The sequence below is a fragment of the Haematobia irritans genome, chromosome 4 (genome assembly GCF_050003625.1).
Source record: "Haematobia irritans isolate KBUSLIRL chromosome 4, ASM5000362v1, whole genome shotgun sequence".
Lineage (NCBI taxonomy): Eukaryota > Metazoa > Arthropoda > Insecta > Diptera > Muscidae > Haematobia > Haematobia irritans.
Genome location: NC_134400.1, coordinates 15,736,743 through 15,759,431, shown reverse-complemented (window position 1 = coordinate 15,759,431; position 22,689 = coordinate 15,736,743). Strand labels below are relative to the sequence as shown.

The 22,689-nt window shown below is 37.0% G+C and overlaps 2 protein-coding genes across 2 annotated transcripts; both read right to left on the bottom strand.

Moving 5' to 3' along the window:
- Positions 1-493: 493 nt before the first annotated feature.
- LOC142232679 (uncharacterized) lies at positions 494-4,307 on the bottom strand. The gene has a single exon (XM_075303324.1). The coding sequence runs from the start codon at positions 4,210-4,212 to the stop codon at positions 700-702; it is 3,513 nt and encodes a 1,170-aa protein (XP_075159439.1). The 5' UTR covers positions 4,213-4,307; the 3' UTR covers positions 494-699.
- An 11,587-nt stretch (positions 4,308-15,894) lies between these two features.
- Positions 15,895-20,975, bottom strand: LOC142232730 (uncharacterized). The gene has a single exon (XM_075303379.1). It carries the CDS (start codon positions 20,919-20,921, stop codon positions 16,011-16,013), a length of 4,911 nt encoding a protein of 1,636 aa, XP_075159494.1. The 5' UTR covers positions 20,922-20,975; the 3' UTR covers positions 15,895-16,010.
- Positions 20,976-22,689: the final 1,714 nt, after the last annotated feature.

Below are 22,689 nucleotides of genomic sequence, written 5' to 3'. Positions count from 1 at the left end.
GTTGACATGTGGTTTCAACAAGATGGCGCTACATGCCACACAGCTCGCGATTCTATGGCCATTTTGAGGGAAAACTTCGGAGAACAATTCATCTCAAGAAATGGACCGGTAAGTTGGCCACCAAGATCATGCGATTTGACGCCTTTAGACTATTTTTTGTGGGGCTACGTCAAGTCTAAAGTCTACAGAAATAAGCCAGCAACTATTCCAGCTTTGGAAGACAACATTTCCGAAGAAATTCGGGCTATTCCGGCCGAAATGCTCGAAAAAGTTGCCCAAAATTGGACTTTCCGAATGGACCACCTAAGACGCAGCCGCGGTCAACATTTAAATGAAATTATCTCCAAAAAGTAAATGTCATGGACCAATCTAACGTTTCAAATAAAGAACCGATGAGATTTTGCAAATTTTATGCGTTTTTTTTTTTTTAAAGTTATCAAGCTCTTAACAAATCACCCTTTATTATTAATTTCAAATAAAAAAACATATAATATTTTAATGTATGACTTTGCTTTTGTTAAATTATAATATATCGATAATAAATGCCAATAAATAAGTGATCATCATCAAATCACAAAATGCAACAAAATTATTGATAAATGTTAACAACAAAAACCCCTTCACTTAAATCGTAAATCCTCCAAAATAATTTCAGAACTAACGGACCATGTTATTGATTTCATTACACTCTAAGATTATTTAGAAATGTATGTCTCTAAAAAATTGCACAAAACGATCCCATGCGGAGCTACTGGGCTTCGTTTCAAGATTGTTGATGGCATTTGTTACAGGTGCTAGCCTTATTTCCGTAGTATTAGTTTCTGGTTCATATGTCTTGGTGGTGTTGGTCTCTGGATAATGCGTGGTAGTGTTGGCTACTTGAGGAATCCATGTTGTAGTGGTATTGGATTCTGAGGGATATGCGGTAGTGTTGGTAACTGGAGGAATCCAAGTTGTTGTGGTATTTGACTCAGGTGGATATGCGGTAGTGTTGGTTACTGAAGGAATCCATGTGGTAGTGGTATTGGATTCTGGGGGATATATGGTAGTGTTGGTTACTGGAGGAATCCAAGTTGTTGTGGTATTTGACTCAGGTGGATATGCGGTAGTGTTGGTTACTGGAGGAATCCATGTGGTAGTGGTATTGGATTCTGGGGGATATACGGTAGTGTTGGTAATTGGAGGGATCCACGTTGTAGTGGTACTGGATTCAGTTGGATATGCTGTTGTATTAGTAACCGGAGGGATCAATGTTGTAGTGGTATTGGATTCTGGGGGATATGAGGTAGTGTTGGTTACTGGAGGAATCCATGTTGTAGTGGTATTGGATTCTGGTGGATATTCTGTTGTATTGGTAACTGGAGGGATCCATGTGGTAGTGGTATTTGACTCAGGTGGATATGCTGTAGTGTTGGTTACTGGAGGAATCCATGTTGTAGTGGTATTGGTCTCAGGTGGATATGCTGTAGTGTTGGTTACTGGAGGGATCCATGTTGTAGTGGTATTGGATTCAGGTGGATATGCTGTAGTGTTGGTTACTGGAGGAATCCATGTTGTAGTAGTATTGGATTCAGGTGGATATGCGGTAGTGTTAGTCACGGGAGGAATCCATGTTGTAGTGGTATTGGATTCAGGTGGATATGCGGTAGTGTTAGTCACGGGAGGAATCCATGTTGTAGTGGTATTGGATTCTGGTGGATATTCTGTTGTGTTGGTTACTGGAGGAATCCATGTGGTTGTGGTGATAGTTTCAGGTGGATACGATGTTGTATTGGTTACTGGAGGAATCCATGTGGTAGTGGTGTTTGTCTCTGGTGGATATGTAGTAGTGTTGGTTACTGGAGGAATCCATGTGGTTGTGGTGATAGTTTCAGGTGGATACGATGTTGTATTGGTTACTGGAGGAATCCATGTGGTTGTGGTGTTTGTCTCTGGTGGATATGCGGTAGTGTTAGTCACGGGAGGGATCCATGTTGTAGTGGTGTTGGATTCAGGTGGATATGCGGTAGTGTTAGTCACGGGAGGAATCCATGTTGTAGTGGTATTGGATTCTGGTGGATATTCTGTTGTGTTGGTTACTGGAGGAATCCATGTTGTAGTGGTATTTGACTCAGGTGGATATGCGGTAGTATTGGTTACTGGAGGGATCCCTGTTGTAGTTGTATTGGATTCTGGGGGATATGCGGTAGTGTTGGTTACTGGAGGAATCCATGTGGTTGTGGTGTTTGTCTCTGATGGATATGCGGTAGTGTTAGTCACGGGAGGAATCCATGTTGTAGTGGTATTGGATTCTGGTGGATATGCGGTAGTATTGGTTACTGGAGGAATCCATGTTGTAGTGGTATTTGATTCAGGTGGATATGCAGTAGTATTGGTTACTGGAGGAATCCATGTTGTAGTGGTATTGGATTCAGGTGGATATGCGGTAGTGTTGGTTACTGGAGGAATCCCTGTGGTTGTGGTGTTTGTCTCTGGTGGATATGCGGTAGTGTTAGTCACGGGTGGGATCCATGTTGTAGTGGTGTTGGATTCAGGGGGATATGCGGTAGTGTTAGTCACGGGAGGAATCCATGTTGTAGTGGTATTGGATTCTGGTGGATATTCTGTTGTGTTGGTTACTGGAGGAATCCAAGTTGTAGTGGTGATAGTTTCAGGTGGATACGCTGTTGTATTGGTTACTGGAGGAATCCATGTTGTAGTTGTATTGGATTCTGGGGGATATGCGGTAGTATTGGTTACTGGAGGGATCCATGTTGTAGTGGTATTGGATTCAGGTGGATATGCAGTAGTATTGGTTACTGGAGGGATCCATGTTGTAGTGGTGTTGGATTCAGGTGGATATGCGGTAGTGTTAGTCACGGGAGGAATCCATGTTGTAGTGGTATTGGATTCTGGTGGATATTCTGTTGTGTTGGTTACTGGAGGAATCCATGTGGTAGTGGTGATAGTTTCAGGTGGATACGCTGTTGTATTGGTTACTGGAGGAATCCATGTTGTAGTGGTATTTGACTCAGGTGGATATGCGGTAGTATTGGTAACTGGAGGGATCCATGTTGTAGTGGTATTGGATTCTGGGGGATATGCGGTAGTGTTGGTTACTGGAGGAATCCATGTGGTTGTGGTGTTTGTCTCTGGTGGATATGCGGTAGTGTTAGTCACGGGAGGAATCCATGTTGTGGTATTTGACTCAGGTGGATATGCGGTAGTGTTGGTTACTGGAGGAATCCATGTTGTAGTGGTATTGGATTCTGGTGGATATGCGGTAGTGTTAGTCACGGGAGGGATCCATGTTGTAGTGGTGTTGGATTCAGGTGGATATGCGGTAGTGTTAGTCACGGGAGGGATCCATGTTGTAGTGGTATTGGATTCTGGGGGATATGCGGTAGTGTTGGTTACTGGAGGAATCCATGTGGTTGTGGTGTTCGTCTCTGGTGGATATGCGGTAGTGTTGGTAACTGGAGGAATCCATGTTGTAGTGGTATTGGATTCTGGGGGATATGCGGTAGTGTTGGTTACTGGAGGAATCCATGTGGTTGTGGTGTTTGTTTCTGGTGGATATGCGGTAGTGTTAGTTACAGGAGGAGTCCATGTTGTAGTGGTATTGGATTCTGCTGGATATGCGGTAGTATTGGTTACTGGTGGAATCCATGTGGTTGTGGTGTTCGTCTCTGTTGGATATGCGGTAGTGTTGGTAATTGGAGGAATCCATGTTGTAGTGGTATTGGATTCTGGGGGATATGCGGTAGTATTGGTTACTGGAGGAATCCAAGTTGTAGTGGTATTGGATTGTGGTGGATATTCTGTTGTATTTGTTGCTGGAGGAATCCATGTTGTAGTGGTATTGTATTCTGGGGGATATTCTGTTGTATTGGTGACTGGAGGAATCCATGTCGTTGTGGTGTTAGTTTCTGGAGGATATGCCGTTGTATTACTTACTGGAGGAATTGATGTTGTCGTTATATTGGGTTCTAATGGATTTGAAGTCGTATTGGTATTTCCTTCTGGAGGATATAATGTCGTATTTTCAGCAGGTGGTATCCAAGCTGCTGTCGTATTGAAATCAGGTGTAGTTGTTGTTGCATTGTTGTTGTTCTCTTCCGAAGCGAAAAGATCGAAATTTACTTTATTTTGATTGTTCTGGTATGGTAACGAAGCAGCCCCCACTAGGCCAATGCCTAATAGGCAAACTACACAAAGTAGACCGTAATTCATTATTTCATTCGTGACCGGAATTTTTGTTTTTTGTTTCTTTTTCAAACGCTACATTCAACGACAAATTTAAATTCTCGACTAATTTTCCCACTGACCACACATGAGTCTTTTATTAACTTTTCCAGGCCAAGTCGATTTCTACGAATCTTATCTGAAGAGATTTGCCTCCGAAATTTCTTTAACAATAATAATTCCTTTGAAAATATCGATTCGCTATTTACCTATGTGCGCTTATTACCACCACCGCCACCCCTCTCTTACCACTGATGATAGTCTTGATTTGGCCAAGTTTTTTTTTTTTTTTTTTTGTTATTAGATATTCACTATCTAAGGAAGACTGAATAAATTTTTTAATTAATACGAAATCGATATCAGGCGATGTTGTTTAAGTTGTCTACCATCTGCTTTAATGATTTGTTAATGTTTTGTATTTTGGTGGTATGACACTTGTGCAGAAGGGCGGAGGCGAAGGGGACATGGTTGGTGCTGGGTTGGTGAATAGCTTTCATTGACTAACAATTCATTATCAGCAATTCTCTCAAGGTTTTTGTTTTTTATTTAGATTTTAAAGTGTAAAACTTGCAGGTATTGAAATGAGTGTAGGGCTTGTCTTAAGTGTCTAAAATTTGATTTGATTTGATGATATTTTCATATTCACTGGGGAAAAACAAAGCATATCTTAAGGCTATAGCAAATGTAGTGTTATGTGGCCGGGGGAGATAACTCTATAGAAATAAAATTTTTACAACATTTTCTATAGAGATAATTTTTTTAGAGAATTTTCCATAGAAATATTTTTTTTTGAAAATTTTCTATAGAAATACATTTTTCAGGAAATTTTCTATAGAAATAAAATTTTGTCAAAAATTTCTAAAGAAATAAAATTTTAATAAAACTTTCTATAGAAATAAAATTTTCGTGTTTTGTTTTTTATTGTTGGTTTGTACTGTAATCATATTTGTTGTTTTGACATCAGCTTTAAAACCATTGTGTTGACTAAACTACAACAGTAGCTTAACCAACCGAAGAAATGTCAAATTGTCAAATTTATTTGGTCAAATCCCTATAGACTGCAAGATGTTTGGATGGACGCACGTTCCGCAATTACCACATTCCTCATCAGAATCCTCTACGTGCAGCAAAACTATCAAGCAATTATCAGAATAAATTCAGGCAGTTCGCTAGACCCAAAGTGAACCACACTTGAATCCTCAATAAATAAATTCATACAAACAAAGGAAAAGAGAGATGTTTGTATGAATTTATTTCGGCATAAGCCGGCTATCATAAACCTTTTTTCGGAGGGTTCAAGGCTTTAAAAATAATACTTGCCAATAAATTATGCTACTGCAACTTTGTATAAAAGTGTATTCCCAATTGTATTGCCTATTTATGGAATTTATAAAATGCAGCTGTTATTATATGTTTATAAATAGGGTACCACACAATAAATTTTTCCATTAATCAAATTTATTTTAATACGAGAAATAATAGCAATCTAAGAATTGGTTGGTGTAGACTTGAGCTCACAAACCAAAAAATTTAACATGTTGGAAGCATAAAATTTAATAAATTACCGAATGAACTGAAATCTATGAACAGAATTTCCATCTTTAAACATCGTTTAAAATCATTTTTATTGGAACATATAGATGAATTTTTGCATTGAATTGTCTTCATAAAATGAATTTTTGAATATTTCACAATAACAATATTACATGTTTTCAAACTTTTAATTTTATTAAATCATGTATTAAACAAGTAAGGAAAATCTAAAGTCGGGCGGGGCCGACTATATTATACCCTGCACCACTTTGTAGATCTAAATTTTTGATACCACATCACATCCGTCAAATGTTTGGGTGCTATATATAAAGGTTTGTCCCAAATACATACATTTAAATATCACTCGATCTGGACAGAATTTGATAGACTTCTACAAAATCTTTAGACTCAACATTTAAGTCGGCTAATGCACTAGGGTGGAACACAATGTTAGTAAAAAAACCAGTAAGGAGAGTCTAAAGTCGGGCGGGGCCGACTATATTATACCCTGCACCACTTTGTAGATCTAAATTTTCGATACCATATCACATCCGTCAAATGTGTTTGGGGCTATATATAAAGGTTTGTCCCAAATACATACATTTAAATATCACTCGATCTGGAAGAATTTGATAGACTTCTACAAAATCTATAGACTCAAAATTTAAGTCGGCTAATGCACTAGGGTGGAACACAATGTTAGTAAAAAAATATGGGAAACATTTAAATCTGAAGCAATTTTAAGGAAACTTTGCAAAAGTTTATTTATGATTTATCGCTAGATATATGTGTATTAGAAGTTTAGGAAAATTAGAGTCATTTTTACAACTTTGAGACTAAGCAGTGGCGATTTTACAAGGAAATTGTTGGTATTTTGACCATTTTTGTCGAAATCAGAAAAACATATATATGGGAGCTATATCAAAATCTGAACCGATTTCAACCAAATTTGGCACGCATAGCAACAATGCTAATTATACTCTCTGTGCAAAATTTCAACTAAATCGGAGTTAAAAATTGGCCTCTGTGGTCATATGAGTGTAAATCGGGCGAAAGCTATATATGGGAGATATATCTAAATCTGAACCGATTTCAACCAAATTTGGCACGCATAGCAACAATGCTAATTATACTCCCTGTGCAAAATGTCAACCAAATCGGAGTTAAAAATTGGCCTCTTTGGGCAAATGAGTGTAAATCGGGCGAAAGCTATATATGAGAGCTATATCTAAATCTGAACCGATTTGGCTGGTATTTTGCAAGTTTTTCGAGACCCATAAAATATTCGGATGTACGGATTTTGAGGAAGATCGGTTGATATACACGCCAATTATGACCAGATCGGCCAAAAATATATATGGCAGCTATATCTAAATCTGAACCGATTTTTTCCAAAATCAATAGGGATCGTCTTTGAGCCGAAACAGGACCCTATACCAAACTTTAGGACAATCGGACTAAAACTGCGAGCTGTACTTTGCACACAAAAATACATCAACAGACAGACAGACAGACGGACAGACGGACAGACAGACAGACGGACAGACAGACGGACAGACAGACAGACGGACATCGCTAAATCGACTCAGAATTTAATTCTAAGCCGATCCGTATACTAAAAGGTTGGTCTATGATTACTCCTTCTTGGCGTTACATACAAATGCACAAACTTATTATACCCTGTACCACAGTAGTGGTGAAGGGTATAACAAGTATATACAGCAGTAAGTTCGGCCGGGCCGAATCTTAAATACCCACCACCATGAACCAAATATTAGGGTTTCCTTTGAAATTTCAGGAGGGCTTGAGGACTTGAGGACACTTCCCGAAGATAAATTTAAAGATTTCACCTATGAAGACTATATCAGATTCTGGATTTATAAGAACCATTTTTGTTTGAGTTTTAGAGGAATCATTAACATCTCTTGTAAGTGTGCAAGAAATTTATAAAATTACGTCTTGATTTGAAATCTTAAATCTGTAGAAGTAAAATCTGGAAATTTTACATTGAGTTTCAAGCAATTTTCATGATCAGTGCGCCTTCTACACCCTCAAGAAGTGAAGTCGGTCTATATGGAGGCATTACCAAATGGACCGATAAAAACTTAATCCGATACACGTTTTTGTGAGCCTAAAATACCAGAATATTTAAAATTTCAGGCATATCAGATAAAAACTACGGTTTCTAGAAACCCAACGAGTTAAATCGGGAGATCGTTCTTATGGGGGCTATACTAAAATATGGACCGATACTCACCATTTTCGGCACACCTCTTTATTACCCGAAAATACCTCTAGATTTCCAATTTCAGACAAATTGGATAAAAACTACGGTTTCTAGAAACCCAAGGAGTTAAATCGGGAGATCGTTCTTATGGGGGCTATACTAAAATATGGACCGATACTCACCATTTTCGGCACACCTCTTTATGGTCCTAAAATACCTCTAGATTTCCAATTTCAGACAAATTGGATAAAAACTACGGTTTCTATAAGCCCAAGACCCCAAATCGGGAGATCGGTCTATATGGGGGCTATACCAAAATATGGACCGATACTCACAATTTTTGGCACACGTATTTGTGGTCCTACAATACCTCTATATTTCTAATTTCAGGTAAATTTAATAAAAACTGCGATTTCTATAAGCGCAAGAAATAAAATCGGGAGATCGGTCTATATGGGGGCTATACCAAAATATGGACCGATACTCACAATTTTTGGCACACGCATTTGTGGTCCTACAATACCTCTAGATTTCCAATTTCAGGTAAATTGAATAAAAACTGCGTTTTCTATAAGCCCAAGAAGTAAAATCGGGAGATCGGTCTATATGGAGGCTATACCAAAATATGGACCGATACTCACAATTTTTGGCACACGCATTTGTGGTCCTACAATACCTCTAGATTTCCAATTTCAGATAAATTGAATAAAAACTGCGGTTTCTATAAGCCCAAGAAGTAAAATCGGGAGATCGGTCTGTATGGGGGCTATACCAAAATATGGACCGATACTCACAATTTTTGGCACACGCATTTGTGGTCGTACAATACCTCTAGATTTCCAATTTCAGGTAAATTGAATAAAAACTGCGTTTTCTATAAGCCCAAGAAGTAAAATCGGGAGATCGGTCTATATGGGGGCTATACCAAAATATGGACCGATACTCACAATTTTTGGCACATGTATTTGTGGTCCTACAATACCTCTAGATTTCCAATTTCAGGTAAATTGAATAAAAACTGCGGTTTCTATAAGCCCAAGAAGTAAAATCGGGAGATCGGTCTATATGGGGGCTATACCAAAACGTGAACCGATACTCACCATTTTTGGCACACCTCTTTATGGTCATAAAATACCTCCAGATTTCAAATTTCAGGCAAATTGGATAAAAACTACGATTTCTATAAGCCCAAGACCCAAATCGGGAGGTCGGTTTATATGGGGACTATATCAAAACCTGGACCGATATAGCCCATCATCGAACTTGACCTGCCTGCAGACAAAAGACGAGTTTGTGCAAAATTTCAGCACGATTGCTTCATTATTGAAGACTGTAGCGTGAGTACAACAGACAGACAGACAGACGGACAGACGGACATCGTTATATCGTCTTAGAATTTCTCCCTGATCAAGAATATATATACTTTATATAGTCGGAAATCGATATTTCGATGTGTTACAAACGGAATGACAAACTTATTATACCCCCGTCACCATTCTATGGTGGTGGGTATAAAAATATGGGAAACATTTAAATCTGAAGCAATTTTAAGGAAACTTTGCAAAAGTTTATTCATGATTTATCGCTCGATATATATGTATTACAAGTTTAGGAAAATTAGAGTCATTTTTACAACTTTGCGATTAAGCAGTGGCGATTTTACAAGGAAATTGTTGGTATTTTGACCATTTTTGTCGAAATCAGAAAAACGTATATATGGGAGCTATATCTAAATCTGAACCGATTTCAACCAAATTTGGCACGCATAGCAACAATGCTAATTCTACTCTCTGTGCAAAATTTCAACTAAATCGGAGTTAAAAATTGGCCTCTGTGGTCATATGAGTGTAAATCGGGCGAAAGTTATATATGGGAGCTATATCTAAATCTGAACCGATTTCAACCAAATTTGGCACGCATAGCAACAATGCTAATTCTACTCTCTGTGCAAAATTTCAACTAAATCGGAGTTAAAAATTGGCCTCTGTGGTCATATGAGTGTAAATCGGGCGAAAGCTATATATGGGAGATATATCTAAATCTGAACCGATTTCAACCAAATTTGGCACGCATAGCAACAATGCTAATTCTACTCCCTGTGCAAAATTTCAACTAAATCGAAGCAAAAAATTGGCCTCTGTGGGCAAATGAGTGTAAATCGGGCGAAAGCTATATATGGGAGCTATATCTAAATCTGAACCGATTTGGATGATATTTTGCAAGTTTTTCGAGACTCATAAAATATTCGGATGTACGGAATTTGAGGAAGATCGGTTGATATACACGCCAATTATGACCAGATCGGTGAAAAATATATATGACAGCTATATCTAAATCTGAAACGATTTTTTCCAAAATCAATAGGGATCGTCTTTGAGCCGAAACAGGACCCTATACCAAATTTTAGGACAATCGGACTTAAACTGCGAGCTGTAATTTGCACACAAAAATACATCAACAGACAGACAGACAGACAGACGGACAGACGGACATCGCTAAATCGACTCAGAATTTAATTCTAAGCCGATCGGTATACTAAAAGATGGGTCTATGACCACTATTTCTTGGCGTTACATACAAATGCACAAACTTATTATACCCTGTACCACAGTAGTGGTGAAGGGTATAACAAGTATATAAAGCAGTAAATTCGGCCGGGCCGAATTTTAAATACCCACCACCATGAATCAATATGATAGTTTACTTTGAAAACTCTTCGTCGTAGTGGGTTAGGTTAGGTTAAAGTGGCAGCCCGATTAAATTTCAGGCTCACTTAGACTATTCAGTCCATTGTGATACCACATTTAACTAAAAGTACCTATTACATATGGGCACTTTTAGTCTTAACCACTGAACCTTCTCTAATATTTACTTTTGTGGAACCAACCAGATTGCTCCAAAAACATTAACAAACTGCTTAAGTTAACGTTTTCCAGGTCAGCCAGTAATCGCCTTACACAAAAAGCAGGACACTCACACAAGAAGTGTTTAATTGATTCCTTTTCCTCCACATCATGACAGCTTATACAATAGTCATTATACTTCGCACCTATAGTTTTTGCAAATTCGCCTATCAGACAGCGACCCGTTATAGCAGATATCAGGAGTGCTATCTGACGCCTTGAGAACACTAGCATATCTAGTGTGCGGTTTAAGTTTAAATGGCGCCATATTTGCTTGGTGTCGTTACAACCCTTGCAATTTTCCCATCGAATATTGGCCATCATTGGTCGTAATGGGTGGAATTGTAGGGGGTTTGATGACAAATCTTCTCCCAAGCAAGTCAGTTCCCGAAGACAAACTTTAAAGATTCTACCTATGAAGACCAGATCAGATTCTGGATTTATGAGAACCAATTTTGTTTGAGTTTTAGAGAAATTATAAACATATCGTGTATATGATTAAATTACGCCTTGATGTAAAATCTTAAATATGTAGATTTTTTCCGGCATTATTTAAATACGATGAGTAAAATCTGGAAATTTTACTTTCAGTTTGAAGCAATTTTCATGATCAGTGCGCCTGCTATACCCTGAAAGAAGTGTTTTCTTTTTTGAGAAACGTAATTTTAGACAAGCAAAGTTTTCTTTTGACACAAATTATAGAGACAATCGTTGAATAAACGAAAATACTTTATAAGAAAAGGAAATTTCGTTTGTCTAAACTTTCATTATAGATTACTAATTTCCAGCAAATCGGATAAAAACTACGGATTCTAGAAGCCCAAGAAATAAAGCCGGGAGTTCGGTGTATATGGGGGCTACACCAAAACATGGACCGATAGGCACCATTTGCTAGTCACATATTTGTGATCTTAAAATACCTCCAGATTTTCAATTTCAAACAAATCGGCTAGAAAATATAGTCTCTAGACGCGCAAGAAGTAAAAATCGAGAGATCAGTCTATATGGGGGCTATACCAAATATGGGCACCATTTTCCGCACACATTTTCGGTACACCTTTTTATGGTCCCAAAAGAACTCTAGATTTTCAATTTCAGGAAAATCGGATAGAAAATATAGTTTCTAGAAGCCCAAGAAGCAAAATCGGGATATCGGTCTGTATGGGGGCTATACCAAAACATGGACCGATGAGCACCATTTTCGACACACCTTTTTATGGTCCTCAAATACCTCTAGATTTGCAATTTCAGGCAAATCGGATGGTAAATATAGTTTCTAGAAGCCCCAGAAGCAAAATCGGGATATCGGTCTGTATGGGGGCTATACCAAAACATGGACCGATGGGCACCATTTTCGGCACACCTTTTTATGGTCCTCAAATACCTCTATATTTCCTATTTCAGGCAAATTGGATAAAAACTACGGTTTTTATAGGCCCAAGACTCCAAATCGGGAGGTTGGTTTATATGGGGGCTATATCAAAACATGGACCGATGGACACCATTTTCGACATACCTCTTTATTGTCCCAAAATACCTCTAGATTTTTAATTTCATACAAATGGGATAGAAAATACTGTTTCTAGACGCGTAAGAAGCAAAATCGGGAGATCGGTCTATATGGGGGCGGCTATACCAAAACATGGACCGATACGGAGCATTTTCGACACCCCTCTTTATTGTCCCACAAACCTATAGATTTCCAATTTCAGGCAAATCGGATGGTAAATATAGTTTCTAGACACCCAAGAAGCAAAATCGGGAGATCGGTCTATATGGGGGCTATATCAAAACATGGACCGATACGGACCATTTTCGACACACCTCCTTATGGTCCTAAAATAGCTCTAGATTTTCAATTTCAGGCAAATCTGATAAAAACTACGGTTTTTATAGGCCCAATGCCCCAAAAAAATTTTTTTTTTATTTTACAAAATTTTATTTTGAAATTTTTGATCATATTTTCGTCAAAATTTTATTTCTATGGAAATTTTGTCAAAATTTTATTTTTAGAAAATTCTGTCAAAATTTTATTTTTACACAAACATTTTGTCACGAAATAGAAAATTTTGTCAAAATTTTATTCCTATAGAAAATTCTGTCAACATTTTATTTCTATAGAAAATTTTATTTCCATTCGTTTTGTTTTGTTATTGTTGGTTTTGTTCTTTAAGCATTGTTGTTGTTTTTTATTGCAACTTAAAACCATAAATTGGCTAAACTACAAGTGTAGCTTAACCAACAGAGGAAAGGAATGTTTGTCAAATTCATTTGGGCAAAGCCCTATAGACTGCAAGATGGTCGGAGGGTTCAAGTGTGGTTTTTGTTGGGTTTAATAAACTGCCTGAATTTATTCTGATAATTGGTTGATAGTTTAACAAAATTTTATTTCTATAGAAAATTTTATCAAAATTTTATTTCCACAGATAATTTTGTCAAATTTTTATTTCTGTAGTAAATTTTGTCAAAATTTAATTTCTATACAAACATTTTGTCAAAATTTTATTTCTATAAAAATATTTTCTCAAAATTTTATTTCTATAGAAAATTTTCTCAAAATTGTATTTCTACAGAAAATTTTATCAAAATTTTATTTCTATAGAAAATTTTCTCAAAATTATATTTCTATTTTATTTATCAAAATTTTATTTCCACAGAAAATTTTGTCAAATTTTTATTTCTGTAGAAAATGTTGTCAAAATTTTCTATAGAAATAGAAAAATATGACAAAATTATATTTCTATAGAAAATTCTGTCAAAATTTTATTTCTGTACAAACATTTTGTCAAAATTTCATTTCTATAGAAAATTTTGTCAAAATTTTATTTTTATAGAAAAGTTTGTCAAATTTTTATTTCTGTAGAAAATTTTGTCAAAATTTTATTCCTATAGAAAATTCTGTCAACATTTTATTTCTATAGAAAATTTTATTTCCATTCGTTTTGTTTTGTTATTGTTGGTTTTGTTCTTTAAGCATTGTTGTTGTTTTTTATTGCAACTTAAAACCATACATTGGCTAAACTACAAGTGTAGCTTAACCAACAGAGGAAAAGAATGTTTGTCAAATTCATTTGGGCAAAGCCCTATAGACTGCAAGACGGTCGGAGGGTTCAAGTGTGGTGTTTGTTGGGTTTAATAAACTGCCTGAATTTATTCTGATAATTGGTTGATAGTTTTGCTGCAATTAGAGGATGCTGATGAGGAATGTGGTAATTCCGAAACGTGCGTCCATCCAACCATCTTGCAGTCTATAGGGCTTTGCCCAAATAAATTTGACAAACATTATTTTCCTCTGTTGGTTAAGCTACACATGTAGTTTAGTCAATGTGTGGTTTTATGCTGCAATAAAAAACAACAACAAGATTTTATTTCTATAGAAAATTTTATCAAAATTTTATTTCCACAGAAAATGTTGTCAAATTTTTATTTCTGTAGAAAATTTTGTCAAAATTTTATTTCTATAAAAATATTTTCTCAAAATTTTAGTTCTATAAAAAATTTTTGCCAAAATTTTATTTCTATAGAAAATTTTCTCAAAATTTTATTTCTATAGAAAATTTTATCAAAATTTTATTTCTATAGAAAATTTTATCAAAATTTTATTTCTATAGAAAATTTTATCAAAATTTTATTTCCACAGAAAATTTTGTCAAATTTTTATTTCCACAGAATATTTTGTCAAAATTTTCTATAGAAATAAAAAAATACGACAAATTATATTTCTATAGAAAATTCTGTCAAAATTTTATTTCTGTTCAAACATTTTGTCAAAATTTCATTTCTATAGAAAATTTATTTCTATAGAAAATTTTATCAAAATTTCATGTCTTTAGAAAATTTTGTCAAAATTTTATTTTTTTAGAAAATTTTGTCAAAATTTTATTTTTATAGAAAAGTTTGTCAATTTTTTATTTCTGTAGAAATTTTGTCAATATTTTATTTCTATACAAACATTTTGTCAAAATTTTATTTCTATAAAAATATTTTTTCAAAATTTTATTTCTATAGAAAATTTTCTCAAAATTTTATTTCTATAGAAAATTTTCTCAAAATTTTATTTCTATAGAAAATTTTCTCAAAATTTTATTTCTACAGAAAATTTTATTTCTATAGAAAATTTTATCAAAATTTTATTTCTATAGAATATTTTATCAAAATTTTATTTCCACAGAAAATTTTGTCAAATTTTTATTTCTGTATAAAATTTTGTCAAAATTTTATTTCTATACAAACATCTTGTCAAAATTTTATTTCTATAAAAATATTTTCTCAAAATTTTATTTCTATAGAAAATTCTGCCAAAATTTTATTTCTATACAAACATTTTGTCAAAACTTTATTTCTATAGAAAATTTTGTGAAAATTTAATTTCTATAGAAAATTCTGTAAAAATTTTATTTCTATCGAAAATTTTCTCAAAATTTTATTTCTACGGAAAATTTTCTCAAAATATAATTTCTATGGAAAATTTTCTAAAAATTTAATTTCTATGGAAAATTTTCTCAAAATGTTATTTCTGTTAAAAATTTTCTCAAAATTTTATTTCTATAGAAAATTTTGTCAAAATTTTATTTGTTTAGAGCATTTTGTCAAAATTTTACTTGTATAGAAAATTTTGTCAACATTTTATGTCTATAGAAAATTTTCTCAAAATTTTATTTCTGTTAAAAATTTTCTCAAAATTTTATTTCTATAGAAAATTTTGTCAAAATTTTATTTGTTTAGAGCATTTTGTCAAAATTTTACTTGTATAGAAAATTTTGTCAACATTTTATGTCTATAGAAAATTTTCTCAAAATTTTATTTTTATAGAGAATTTTTGCAAAATTTTATTTCTTTCGAAATATTTTGCAAATTTTATTTCTGTAGAAAATGTTCTAAAAATTTTATTTTTATAGAGAATTTTTGCAAAATTTTATTTCTTTAGAATTTTTTGCAAAATTTTATTTCTATAGCAAATTGTGTCATTTTTTTTTTGTAGCTAATAAATGACTTCCAAACCAGTGATTTTTTGCTCTTTGTTTATGTTACATCATTTATTACAAAATTTGTTTATTATATTATTTTTAATACATTGGTCCTTCGGCTAAGACATAATCCAATTCAATTTCAAAATCGTTAATTTATGCAGAAATAATGGGACTCTCGGTGACAACATCTGGTATACCCAAAAGTCCAATTGTTTCAAGCTCTTCCAAAGGTAAATGTTTTACTACCTTAACAAAATCAGGCACAGAGCAGGCATAGGAATAACCCTTAACCAAATCTTCTTTGACCCAATTAATCCAATCAATTCGTTGACCAATATCTTCACATAGAACATAGTCCTCTAAAATTTCTTCCAGTGAAATATGAGGATTGTTGACTCCTACTAAAACGATGCCTTTTTTCGTGGCACGATCTATAACCACTCGGAAATAGATTTTGGGAACTGGTATTAAGCCATTATTGTTTTCATCGAAAGCCAAATACAATTCTCGAGGAATGCCATTGACATCGGGCAAGGTGGTAACACCCCATATGCCTGTATAGCAGTCGACAGTCATATTGCGATCAACCACGAATTTCCGTACACCATCCTCTACACGTTCCCAATTGCCGGCATTAAAAGCTTGCCATTGGGGAGCAGCATTGACAAAGAAGAAGGTGGCTCTTTGGGGTGAGGCAAAAATAAAGTCCACCTTGGCAGCCATATGACCTCGGGCTAAATAAATGTTGGACCCCTCAAAATAGGGCGACGCATCCATACCCAAAATCTGGCTGATGGTGTTATTTTGTTGGACCTGTGTATAGAGATTGTCGACATTTTTGCCAGCATAGAAATCACCAGGCTTGAAACTAGGACGCGTTACTGACCGTTGATATGATCCACTGGAAGGAGTAAGCACATGATGGACATAACGGGTAACCTCTTGATCTTCATCATGGCATACATCCATGGTCTGCAAGAAACCTCCATCCACATCGAATCCTATTTCCAAAAGATCAGTGCCACCATTACAGCTACGACCTGTTCGGCGTGCCGTATATGTGGGCCAACTGGAACATATGAATTGGCTGAAATTGTAACGTTGACCCTCTACGGAAAATTGGAAGCCACCTTCACATTGTGCTCTTATTCGGGTGTAGTTTTCGAAAGGAGCCACAAAAGCCTTGGTGCAATACATATCCATGGATTCTCCCTTTTGAAGCTCTACAGTCCCCTCGGCATTGGGCATCAGCAATTGATAAACTCCCATAGGAGTATATAAAGGAGCTGGATCGTTTAGATCTCCATTGACACGAAAAGAACAATTGCTGGCAGTAGGTATATCCTCATCTATACCCAGAATACCGGTAGTCTCCAAATCATCCAAAGGCAAATCCTTAACAACTTTAATGAAATCAGGGACGGAACAGGCATAAGAGTATCCCTTATACAAATCTTCCTTGGCCCATTGGATCCAATCAATTTGATGGCCAATATCTTCACAGATTACATATTCTTCGAGGATTTGTTCCAATGAAGCATGGGGATTATTGACTCCAATCAAAACAACGCCCTTTCTTGTGTCTCGATCTATAACAACACGGAAATAGATCTTGGGAACTGGTATCAAGCCATTATTGTTCTCATCAAAAGCCAAATATAACTCCCTAGGGATGCCATTGACATCGGGCAAGGTGGAAACTCCCCAAATGCCGGTATAACAATCGGTGGTCAGATTATTATTGGCCACATATTTGCGTACTCCATCTTCCACACGTTCCCAATTTCCACCATTAAAGGCTTGCCATTGCGGAGCCACATTTACAAAGAAGAATGTAGACATTTGAGGAGCTCCAAATATAAAATCAGTTTTGGCTGCCATATGACCTCGAGCCATATAAATATCTATGGAATCATTGAAGTACGGTGAAGCATCCATACCCAGGATATTGCTAATGGTGATATTCTGTTGAATTTTCGTATAGAGATTATCAACATTTTTGCCATCGTAGAAATCTCCCTCAATGAATCGCGGACGAGCCACTGACCTTTGATAAGCAGCACTGGAAGGATTGAGGACGTGATGGACATAACGCGTAACCTCATTAACTTCATCATGGCAAATATCCATAGTTTGCAAAAATCCTCCATTCAACTCAAAACCAACTTCCAATAGATCTGTCCCTCCATTACACTTACGTCCTGTCCTGCGTGCTGTGTATATGGGCCAGGCGGAGCAACTGAATTCACTGAAATTGAACTGCTGGCCGCTAACCTCATAAGTGAATCCCTTCACACATTGGGCAGTGATCTTGGTCTGATTTTCAAAGGCAGCCACAAAAGATTCCGAGCAATACATATCAAGGGATTCTCCTGACTTCAATTCCACCACACCACTTGGCAATGGAGTTAGCCATTCAAATTTACCTTCTGGGGTAAATATGGGAGCAGGATCAGTTAAGTCGCCAGTAACTCGGAAAAAGCAGCCCTCCTCGCTTTCATCTATACCCAGAATACCCGAAGTCTCCAAATCCTCCAAAGGTAAATCCTTAACGACTTTGACAAAATCAGGAACGGAACAGGCATAAGAGTATCCCTTATACAAATCTTCCTTGGCCCATTGGATCCAATCAATTTGATGGCCAATATCTTCACAGATTACATATTCCTCAAGGATTTGTTCCAATGAAGCATGGGGATTATTGACTCCAATCAAAACAATACCCTTTCTTGTGTTTCGATCTATAACAACACGGAAGTAGATCTTGGGAACTGGTATTAAGCCATTATTGTTCTCATCAAAAGCCAAATATAACTCCCTAGGGATGCCATTGACATCGGGCAATGTGGAAACTCCCCAAATGCCGGTATAACAATCGGTGGTCAGATTATTATTGGCCACATATTTACGTACTCCATCTTCCACACGTTCCCAATTTCCACCATTAAAGGCTTGCCATTGCGGAGCCACATTTACAAAGAAGAATGTAGACATTTGAGGAGCTCCAAATATAAAATCAGTTTTGGCTGCCATATGACCTCGAGCCATATAAATATCTATGGAATCATTGAAGTACGGTGAAGCATCCATACCCAGGATATTGCTAATGGTGATATTCTGTTGAATTTTCGTATAGAGATTATCAACATTTTTGCCATCGTAGAAATCTCCCTCAATGAATCGCGGACGAGCCACTGACCTTTGATAAGCAGCACTGGAAGGATTGAGGACGTGATGGACATAACGCGTAACCTCATTAACTTCATCATGGCAAATATCCATAGTTTGCAAAAATCCTCCATTCAACTCAAAACCAACTTCCAATAGATCTGTCCCTCCATTACACTTACGTCCTGTCCTGCGTGCTGTGTATATAGGCCAGGCGGAGCAACTGAATTCACTGAAATTGAACTGCTGGCCGCTAACCTCATAAGTGAATCCCTTCACACATTGGGCAGTGATCTTGGTCTGATTTTCAAAGGCAGCCACAAAAGATTCCGAGCAATACATATCAAGGGATTCTCCTGACTTCAATTCCACCACACCATTTGGCAATGGAGTTAGCCATTCAAGTTTACCTTCTGGGGTAAATATGGGAGCAGGATCAGTTAAGTCGCCAGTAACTCGGAAAGAGCAGCCCTCCTCGCTTTCATCTATACCCAGAATACCCGAAGTCTCCAAATCCTCCAAAGGTAAATCCTTAACGACTTTGACAAAATCAGGAACGGAACAGGCATAAGAGTATCCCTTATACAAATCTTCCTTGGCCCATTGGATCCAATCAATTTGATGGCCAATATCTTCACAGATTACATATTCTTCGAGGATTTGTTCCAACGAAGCATGGGGATTATTGACTCCAATCAAAACAATACCCTTTCTTGTGTCTCGATCTATAACAACACGGAAATAGATCTTGGGAACTGGTATCAAGCCATTATTGTTCTCATCAAAAGCCAAATATAACTCCCTAGGGATGCCATTGACATCGGGCAAGGTGGAAACTCCCCAAATGCCGGTATAACAATCGGTTGTCAGATTATTATTTGCCACATATTTGCGTACTCCATCTTCCACACGTTCCCAATTTCCACCATTAAAAGCTTGCCATTGCGGAGCCACATTTACAAAGAAGAATGTAGACATTTGAGGAGCTCCAAAAATGAAATCCACTTTGGCGGCCATATGACCTCGAGCCATATAAATATCTATGGAATCATTGAAGTACGGTGAAGCATCCATACCCAGGATATTGCTAATGGTGATATTCTGTTGAATTTTCGTATAGAGATTATCAACATTTTTGCCATCATAGAAATCACCTTCGATGAATCGCGGACGAGCCACTGACCTCTGATAGGCAGCACTGGAAGGATTGAGGACGTGATGGACATAACGCGTAACTTCATTCACTTCGTCATGGCAAATATCCATAGTTTGTAGGAATCCTTCATTCACCTCAAATCCAACTTCCAATAGATCAGTCCCTCCATTACACTTACGTCCTGTCCTGCGAGCCGTATACACAGGCCATTCGGTACAACTGAAATTATTGAAAGGCCTTATAATGCCATCCACCAAAAAGTAAAGACCCTGTAAACATTGAGCCGTTATTTTGGTCATATTCTCAAATGGAGCCACAAATGAATCACTACAATACATATCAATATAATGGCCGTTGGGAATTTCCACTACACCTGCTGGTGTCGGTACAATCCATTCCAATATTCCGGCTGGAGTAAACAACGGTGCTGGGTCATTTAAATCACCTGTCACACGAAATGAACAATCTCCCGATACAATAACACCTCCACCAATTCCAGGACCTTCGGTGACAGGCGGCCTGGATGTGGTATTCGCTATGGGAGGACTGGATGTTGTATTCGCCATAGGAGGACTGCTGGTGGTACTCGTTAGAGGAGGACTCTTTGTTGTACTATTGTGGAGGCCCTCAGTCGTAGTAGTATCACCATCGAATTCCATGATCCTCGATTGTATTAATCCTGCCTCTATAAGGCATCCTGCACTTATCAGTCCCACAATTAGGACTAGATACTTTCCCATTTTGTTTGTTAATCTACACTTTTGCCACCTTGCCTATTTAAAGGTTGGCTAAGAACTGATTCTTCCGGCCATAGTAGTAAAACTTTTTAATAGATTAAATTTTGCAACTTTATATGGTATATAAATATTCTTGAAAAATGCTTCCATATCACGCGTGAATGATTTAGAGTATCCTAATTATCTTGCTTCCATTGTATATTGTCGTGATTATATGATTGCAGGCCCGTCATCAAATGAGTTCGTCAATTTCGTCAATTTGAGTCAACTTTTGTCACGATAAGGCGAGGCCTTACTTACAATGTCGCCGCCATGAAGTATTATGAGATAAAGGTTGGACAGTGCTCTTTTCTATCACCTCTTTTATAGGATGGAGGTGTATTAATTATTGGGATTGCATTTTGTTGGTGATAACAACCAAGGTATGAAGCTCTATCTTAAAAAAAATTGTATTGGCGATTTGATTACAAAATGTGTTCACAAACGGTTATTATCGGGACAGCCGTGAGCATAATTGCCAATGATACCATGTATTTATCTCGACTACTTCCGACACACAGTGGTGCAGGGTATAATAAAATGTAAATTTCCGTCTGTCTATGGATTTCTCTAGGTGAGCAATTTTCTCTACTATTTTCTCCAAATTTTATGCTAACCGAGTCAAATCCGTCAAGGTTAGGTTTTAGAGAATGACAACAAATCCAGAGAAAGGGTGAGGATGAGAAAATGCTTTATGTACCCGAATCAGCGTCCATATGCCGTGCGCCGGACTCCGTCACAATTGACGATTCCAGCTAAAAACCCTGCATCCTGCATCAACCCGTATATCCCGGATTTCCAGCTCGGAACAGGTTTCGTATTACTTCGAGGTGGACCCCGTAGTGGATCATGTCCATCTCTTCTTAGTCTGCGTCCAGACTACCGCTTTCGTTTTTCGCATCGCCAGATCCATGTCGGCCTTCTTCTTGCGAAGAACGTCTTCTGCAGATCTACTTACTTAACCTCCCCATGTCTCTCATTCAGTAACATTTTGTTGACTACATTTCGGGGAGAGATAGGATCGATCCCATTCCCCATTTCCCTGCGTCGTTCTCTCAATCGGCTACATTTGAAAAAGGTGTTTCCTGCTTCATCAACAATTTCTTCGTCCTCGTATATGCACATATTAGTAGTGCATTTCCCCATATGGTTTAAATATTTACGAAAATAGCCTTAGCCAGATAGCATCTGGATTATGTAGTAGTTCACTTCGCCGTGTTCGCCTGTCTCGCCACACTCGGATATCTGTTATAAGCCGATGTGTTCACCTGCCTCTTCTTTCGTTTTTCCAGCGTTCTTGCCAGCGCCCGGCAAGAAAAATCTCCATCCGCTCATTTGGCGGAAAGTCTATTGGGACCATTCCTGTTATCACTAGTACCACTTCTGCGGATACTGTGCGGCATGCTGATGTAACCCTCAGGTCTGCTGTTCACTGCACAGAGAGAAGTTTATTGGCTTGGCCCTGTCGTTGTAGTATCTGCGCCCAGATTTCAGATCCATATAGGAATACGCTGTTTGTTGTCTCCGTGAGTACTTTCCTTCTACTTGGGAGCGGTAAATATCACTACCAGTACCTTCAACTATTTTCGATCCATCGGTACAAATGTGTCGGAAAACCGCGTTTCCAAGCGAGTCCAAGTTCTTCAGTCTCATGGGTATCAATTCAGCTGTTTTCCTGATATGCAGATCAGGGAAAATGGACACAATGGACTGAATAGTTTAAGTGAGCCTG